Source organism: Engraulis encrasicolus, chromosome 20 (assembly GCF_034702125.1).
Source record: "Engraulis encrasicolus isolate BLACKSEA-1 chromosome 20, IST_EnEncr_1.0, whole genome shotgun sequence".
Lineage (NCBI taxonomy): Eukaryota > Metazoa > Chordata > Actinopteri > Clupeiformes > Engraulidae > Engraulis > Engraulis encrasicolus.
Window position 1 is genome coordinate 23,946,786 of NC_085876.1, and position 8,021 is coordinate 23,954,806.

At 44.0% G+C, this 8,021-nt stretch overlaps 1 protein-coding gene across 1 annotated transcript; it reads right to left on the reverse strand.

The window, feature by feature from the left end:
* Positions 1-2,289: 2,289 nt before the first annotated feature.
* On the reverse strand, positions 2,290-7,570 carry polr1f (RNA polymerase I subunit F). Its single transcript, XM_063184845.1, has 4 exons — positions 7,232-7,570; positions 6,709-6,850; positions 5,906-6,114; positions 2,290-2,874 (listed from the first exon to the last, which is right to left on the reverse strand). Exons 1-4 carry the CDS (start codon positions 7,528-7,530, stop codon positions 2,430-2,432), a joined length of 1,095 nt encoding a protein of 364 aa, XP_063040915.1. The 5' UTR covers positions 7,531-7,570; the 3' UTR covers positions 2,290-2,429.
* Positions 7,571-8,021: the final 451 nt, after the last annotated feature.

Consider the following 8,021-nt stretch of genomic DNA (forward strand, 5'->3'; position numbering starts at 1 on the left):
TGTCCCGGGCCCAATCAAAGCTGTCAGCGACCCTACACAGTACATGTTGCAGTGTTAAGTCAACACTTACAGTAGTGTACAACCAACATTAGGAGTGCTACATTTGACTCTTACATTTGGTTGAACAAGTGTTGAATCAACAATGCAAAACTATCCATTTTTTTTCAAGGGGGAGTATAAGGGGTCTCCTATGGCAGCTGTCTGCGTGGGCCTGTGACTGCGTCAGTGAGACACACACACTCATCCTGATTTACACCGCATCCCCCTCTCCCACCCCTCCAAACGCATATAAATCACCCCTACAGAGCGTGCGCACCCCTTATCAGAGCGTGAGGCCCAATAAAAACGCCAACATGTCAGAGGCGCTCGCTTGCCAAGATCCCACCACACTCAGGTAGTGGAAAAACAAAGTGAGAACTATTCAAAATATGACTGAGCAGATCTGCTCCTGGCAAGCGTCCTACCTAACCAAGGAGAAGATTCCCAGGGAGCAATTCGCTCGGAGTCCACTAGCTAGGGGAGGGGGGGACGCCAGGGTTATTTACAGCAAAAGAAAAAAAAAAATCAAAAGACGAGGCAAGAAAATGGCACATTATGAAAGACTAACGGCGCAATACATCTATGTGCCTCTGCCTGTGCGACCTGTGTAGTGTAGTCCATGATGCATAACTGAAGAGCATCCAAGCACCACTCGTCAAACAATAGGAGTGAGCACTTGGCCATGTCGAGGCGGCCTGGATCTTTCTTGAATGATGAATCATCAGGGGAACAGTTTGTATGTGCGGCGAGAAGAGTTGGCGAAAGACTTGGATGCAACTTGGGACCTGCAATTCATGTCCCGTATGCCGTGGATTTATTAGACGACGACTCATGGAGACAGGCGCCGGCGTGGTATAAACGCGACTGTTCCCACCTCAAACGTCCTGTCAACAAGTCTAGCTCATTTTGTTTGCAGCATGTGTATTATTATTTTGCAATGACATGGCTTTTCTTGAATGTTTAGTTTGAATAAAGTCTGACCTGCAGTGTTTAACATGTTTCCGCACATTTTGCAAGCATTATTAAATGAATTGGTGGAGGAAAAGAGAAACCACAACGTATTCCCGAGGTCAATTCAGGGAAACACTGGTTGTCTTTTAATCCACTGCAATAAATGAGTAGCAGATCTCTCTCGCTCCTCCTTTTGAACATGAGTCTGGGAGCTGGAGCAATACTTTGAGGTTGTGACAGGGCTCATCTGGGACTAGAAAACGGCAACACCTCACCCCTTCCTGCCATAATTATGATGGGCTAAGATCACTGTGTATTATGGATGCACCAATGGGCCACCTCATCTAAATTGTGGAATAGTGGGCAGTTCTCTAAGGGAAAAGTGTGTAAGCGTGTGTGTGAGGTGGGGAAAAAACAAAAAAGAAAGAATGCATTAGCCCCTGGGGACTGCCAGCCCACTGGGATAATGCCCTCTATGCCAGATGACCAGTCCAGCCCTGGGCTGGATGCTTCGAGTCTGTGGGAACATCTCCATAGAGGTCACCGTAGGGATTTCAAGCCGAACAGAACACCTGCCAATAATCTGTTTTTCCTGAGACTTTTTTTTTCTTTTGGAGGAAAGTCAGAACATATTTGAGGTTTGGAATAGTTATGCACGTTTCCTGTCCATGTAAAAATAGAAACATTATACCTTTAACATTAGTCTCTGGCAGCAGAGGAACAGGGGTTGGCAAGAAAGCGAGAGGGGGAATCCCTGTGTGTGTGAGAGAAACCATGTGATTTTTGCACCAGCTATGACATACAACCAATTCTGTCACCAAACAAACCACCAAAACAAAAATTGTTCATAGCAAAAAGAAAGCGTTCCAATCATTATAGCCTTTAAAAGCTTAAATCCCTTATAACCTTAAAGTCTCAAAAGTACACAAATGTACTGTATTAATTACAAACACAAATCATTTACTGTGATCCAGTAGCACACTACAAAAAAAGTTTGTGTGGCTATAAATTAGTAATAACCATATCACTCACTTTTCAATCTGCCTTAAACTGTACAAATTAAAACAATTCAGACATCTATATTACAAATCTGCAGTAGACTTTAATTGAGCACTCTGTATTTACCAACTGCCAGTGTATACAGTCATTGGTTTACTTTGTCTGGAGGTGGGTTACATGCTTGTGGCTGCAAGAAGCTATTATCTTTGGCAGAGATCTGTATATAGCCTGCAAGTAGGCCTACTCAGTCAAAACAAACCATTACACCGCCCCCTATTGACAAACCCTTGTAATCACATGTAACACAAAAATATTTCTCTGTTTATTAAGTTTCTGATACATTTGAGGCACTTCCTTGCTACACTTAAAGGTAAAAATTCATTGTTTGTTTGAAATATGATGTATGATGGCAATTACATGTCCATTAAGGTTAGCACATTTCATTTGTTCTTTTTCTTTTTGGCCACAGGGGTTTCTGAATCACCAAGACCACCTGTACCGTTTGTGTCACCAGAGGCCTTCCTCTTTTTGCTGCTTTTGTCGCTAAGGTAACCACTGGAGTCACTTCCTGGGAGCTCTGTGGGAGTCACAGGCTCCGCCCCTTCCATTTCCCGCTCCGCGTCTTTCTTCTTCTTCTTTTTCTTTTTCTTCTCAACGTGACCATTTGAGTTCAGGTCGCCATCTGTCCTAGAGGGTTCCATGTCGGCACTGACCAGACTCTCTTCCAACTCCTCTTTGACTTGTTTGCTCTTCTTCTTCTTCTTCTTTTTCGGCTGGGAGTCATCATCAACCCCTTCCGATGCGCCATCTACAGCAGGGTTGTCAGATGCCTCAACAGGGCTGATATTTGTGTCCGGGTCAGTTTGGTGTAGCTTCTCTTCACTCCTGTGGACAAGAGAAGAGTAGAGTACCTTTTATTAATCCCGAAGGCAGTTACAGAGATTAAGAGAATTGATAAGGCAAAGGTAACACGTGCCGAGAAGCAGGACAAATTCCACAAATTATTGAGGCGAAAACATTACATTACACTTAGACGATGCTTCTATCCAAAGTGACATACTGAAAATACAGTGTGCTGGTTACAGTGCCTGGAGCAATGTGGGGCTAGACGCCTTTCTCAAGGGCAATACTTTTTAATCCTAAATACACCCCCAACCCCACCCCATTTCTTTCTCGCCATCGCCAATAATCTAGCCTTGTTCTCTACTAGGATAACAAGCACATTCCATCTGCATTGCGAATAAATTAAGCTTCACATCTCACCCTTATACCAGTGATTCTCAAACTGTGGACCGGGTGTGGGTCTTGAAGTCACGTTTTAAAATAAAAATAATATTTGCCTTTTTCAGTACGCATTAGTACTTCTACATTAGTGACACTAACACACTATTCTCTACCTGCAGTGATTTGTGCCGTGTCATGCTCGCTTGGCTCCAGCCGCCTCTCCTGCTCCTCACACCACAGACACCGACTGGCACACTGCGCCGTTTCATTCCCACATTTATTATTTCACCACTTCAAAATAAGACATTGCTCCCGAGTGCTGTCCGTCTCATTATGCAGGGTTAGAAAGGCAGTAACGTTAATATTTGTGTAGCAGTTGCCAATGCAAAATCATCGAAAGGGCTTCAGGCAGCTTAACCCAAGTTTTGAAGAGTCAGGTTATGGCAAGTCAAAAGGACACAAACGGAAATGTGGAGAGCTGCTCTCAAATGCATCAAAGACAAAGTCCCTCTCTAAAAGTCTTCCCACTCAGCAGCCATTTTGGCTATGACTCGGGGGAGTTATATCAGATTAGAATGTCCAGACCCTCTGAAAATGAAGAGCGAAATGCAAATTTAAGACTGTGGGATACCAGTCACGAAAATCATCATTAGGTTAAAACTGCCGTGAAACATTAATTAGATTAGAGTGTCCAGCTGACTCTTGTAAGTAAAAAAAAGTCACTTTTCTCAATGGCCATTTTAACAATGCACAGTACTTAAACATAAGCGCATTATTAAAACAGCAGAGAGAATCGTTGGTTGCCAACTACCCACACTGGAGGAGATCCACCATACACGCTGCACAAACAGAGCACTAAACATCCTTAAAGACCACACACACCCTGGTCACAGGCTCTTCACCATGCTACCATCTGGCAGGCGCACTACGAGAATGAAGGACAGTTTCTATCCTACTGCCATTAAACTTCTGAACTCAATACGTCACCTGCCCCCCCCTCAATACTCCAGGACTCTCTATACTGTGAGATGCATATGGACTTTTATATATTATGTATTATACTGCTAATATATATTTTATTTTGTGGGCATTTGTGGGATGCTTACAAACAGAATCTCACTGTATATATATTGTGACAATATAAGCACTCTACTCTACTCTACTCTACAACTCTACTTCCATAACGGCATGAGAGAACCAGTGGAACTCAAAGCTCCAAAATGATTGGAGCGATGTTCGTTCTGTTCAGCATGATTGGCTGTTGGCAGTGCAACAGGCGAGATATTTGCACACACAAGCCATACTGTACTGTTACGAACTGTCCGTGTTCATTTCTATGGGCGATTTCATCAGTGCTTCGTCTCCTCTTAAAAATCGCCTCTGCTCAAATGTGCCTATGCCTTACAGTCTGTTTAGCTGTCTTCAGTAGCCTGAGCCCGCCCATACTACCTGTGACACTCTACAAAGATTCACTAGTCAGAGTGGTCTGGACAGACGCACAGGGTGCTCTCCGTGCAACTCCTGCCCTTCCTTGTGCTTGTGGCGCCGTGATGACATCTCAAGATGTTATGGATGATGGAAGTTTAATTCAATATCTCGCAAAAGCGCAAACTAAATGTAATTTTCTCATTTGCAATCGGGATGTTGAAAGGGGAAAAGTCATCGTGGTTGTTTTGGCTACGCTGACAGCCGGGAAACGTTGTTATTCCACAGAGGCAGGGGGGCATCAGGGAAGCATGAGGCCACAAGCACAGGTCGAGGATGGGAGTCAGAGCCATACAGAGAACAGAGTCAGGCGATCTCCGCTGTGTGCTAGGGCCGACTTCCTCAATAGCAAAATTAGCTGTTTTAGCTTCTCAGTACTGCTCAGCGTTGCGAATGTTAGTGCCTAGTAGTGGGCGTAGCACACAGCAAATGCAATGCGATGCAATGCAGGGAATATGACAAGACTTGCTGTTCGTAGTAATAACTTCAGATAAACATCACAGGTGGTAAAACTGTTGTGATTATCACCACCGAGACAATTGATGGTTTACATATTTGTGGTGATTACCCCGCAGTATAGTTCGTTAGTACTTATTTTTGGCTGTTAATGTGGTGGTTTTATGTTGAGTCTATGGGAAGACAGCCGCTTTAGGCACGACCATATCTCGTTGAAAGGCGGGGCTGCAATTTAATTCCTGGTCCTCCAATCGCGTAACTCTGTTCTCTGTATGGCTCTGATGGGAGTTAGGATCATGGAATGTACCAACTAGCTCCAACATTCCAAATTCTAACAGGATATGGGATCAATCAATTAATTCACCCTTTCCATCTGGCTCTGAGAAATGGCTTGACAACGTGACATAGCCAAACCAAATTGCTGAGGAGTTGCAGTCACCATAGCCAGCCTACTTCCCGGAGCCACACTGGATCATCTTGCTTGACACAGGCTTTGGATTGGTTGACACTAGACAACTACTTTGATCAATAAAGAAAAAACACGCACATCCGTCTCAAAAATATTCTGGGTGCAGGACTGGCAAAGTCACATGAAAATTGAAAATAAAGTCTGCACACCAGGCTCCCGTTTCATTCCATGTCTGATGAAGGGCATGCTGCCCGAAACGTCACATTAAATGAAAAGAAACAGGAGCCTGGTGCGCGGACTTTATTTTCAATTTTCATCAGACAACTACTTTGAGTCTCTTACCAGTTCTTGTGGAGCCTGCCACGGATGAGAAGGACCCCTGCCACATCAGCATCCAGTTGGACCACCTCGAACTCCAGGCTTCCGCCCGGGGCCAGCCCTGAGTCCCTCCACTGCTCCGCTGTCATTTCTTTGGGCTTGGGGATGGAGGCGTTGAAACAACCATGGACGAGGCAACCCACGTGTGTCAGGCCTATCTTGTTGATCACTCCCTGTGCAAAAGTTCAAAAGTTTGAGAGCGGTTCAGTTCAGGTAATTTATTAAAATATTGTACTTGTATTCATATTGATAAAAACCCATGTTCAGCGCAACCTTGACAAGTCAACAACATCAGTGAGGTCCTCATGCTCAACAGAGCATGTGCGTAAAGGAGAATTCCTGCCCATTTACACATGCAGTTGTATTTCTCGCGCTGCCCATGACTTGTCAGCAATCAATATCATCCCAAAAGTATTGCAACATCAGCAGATTCAGCAATATAGAATGGGGTGATATTTGAAACGCATTAAGATGCTCTCTAAAAATAATAATAATTTAAATTGCTAGGGGAAAAATATAAAGTTGTCAGGAATTCACATTTACGCCCATTTAATGCCCAAACATTTATACAGACAGTCTCCACTCACGTGCAAAGTATTAATAACTTGATTCACATTTGGTTTCCATGATGCAATTGTTAGGAGTCTGCACACTCGCACAACAGATGTAAATGGGCACGAGGCAAGCTACATACACTAAACAATTCCTTATTATTTCACACATAACACACCATTTCAAGAGACGTTGAAGATGATGAGGCAACTTACTTCAAGTTTCTGTCCCTTCTTGGGTTTGAACACAACAAAGGAGGCTTCGATGTTGAAGTGGATGAATCCTTGATCGTCGAATATATCCCCATGGTGTCCCAATAAATGTATGTTGTCATAGGCGAGGGGCACCCCCTTCAAACTGGAATCACACATTGCCAAAATAATGCACTGATTAGGAATCGGATTCGGTACGCAGTACGCAGTACGCACATCAATCTTCACACACAAATCCTCATCCAACAACAGCAATCACAGGATTCTCACCGGTCATGCAACATTCAGATAACCTGTAACGATGAGCGGGTTAACCAGCCCGAGTATCCTGATGTGAAAGAAGCCATTTAAGCAGCAACATTCCGTATACAACCTGCTGTCATGTTCGACCTGCTATTATGAAGCGACTGGATGTTGTGGTATTGCATACAGTAGTCCACAGCGAAGGCGACGCATGTTTACAACAGCACAATATCAGTCTTTCTGACAACAGTAAAGTAAAACTTTTAGCGAAGACGGTACTCACTTTTCGGAATACTTAAGAAGCTCGGAGTTTAATTCCTCTTCAATCCCCGTTTTCTTCTTTTTCAAATGCATAGGTGGTAGAGCAACGTGTCTCCTATGAGTGTCAAGCACCAGGCACGAGTACGGCGTGTCAATTAGTTTACAAGCCTCTGCAAACGATGGAATCAAACAAGTAATGTCAGCCTCCTGTTTGATTGATCTTCGGACACTGTCCGAAGGTACTGTTTGTGTAGATGTTGGTATTTCTGTTGACATTTTCGCATGTTCTGGGTCGTCTTCTTCTTGCTTCAAGTTAGCCATGCTTGCCGTAAACCCGATGATGGGGTTATGTCGTAAAGTGTCGTGCAAAATGAGAGCAAGCAAAAGCTCTGAAATTGAACATGTGCACTCTGCCACCGTGTGGTAGGGAGAATACTAAATCGAACTGGCAGCAACCAAATTTGCTGAAATTAGGAGAAGGGTCCGGCTGCGTCCTGGAGCACAGGGGGCGTGTATTTAGAGGGGCGTGTATTTAGAGGGGCGTGTATTTAGGGCAGCCCTGATTGGTCCGATTCACGACGACGTCTGACGTCACGTGAAGAATGAAATATATAATGCCTACCGGCGGTAGACGTTAACTTTAGCAGTTGGTGGCTAATGTTAGCTTAGCCTACTTAGTCAAACCGGGCTTTATGTTCCTCTCATTGCAACTTATAATGTTAGGGCTTACAATAGAGTTTTGGTACCGTTTTCTCTGCTCTTATCGGTATCCAGATACATTCAATACATTTAACTGCTCCTTTGGGAATTTC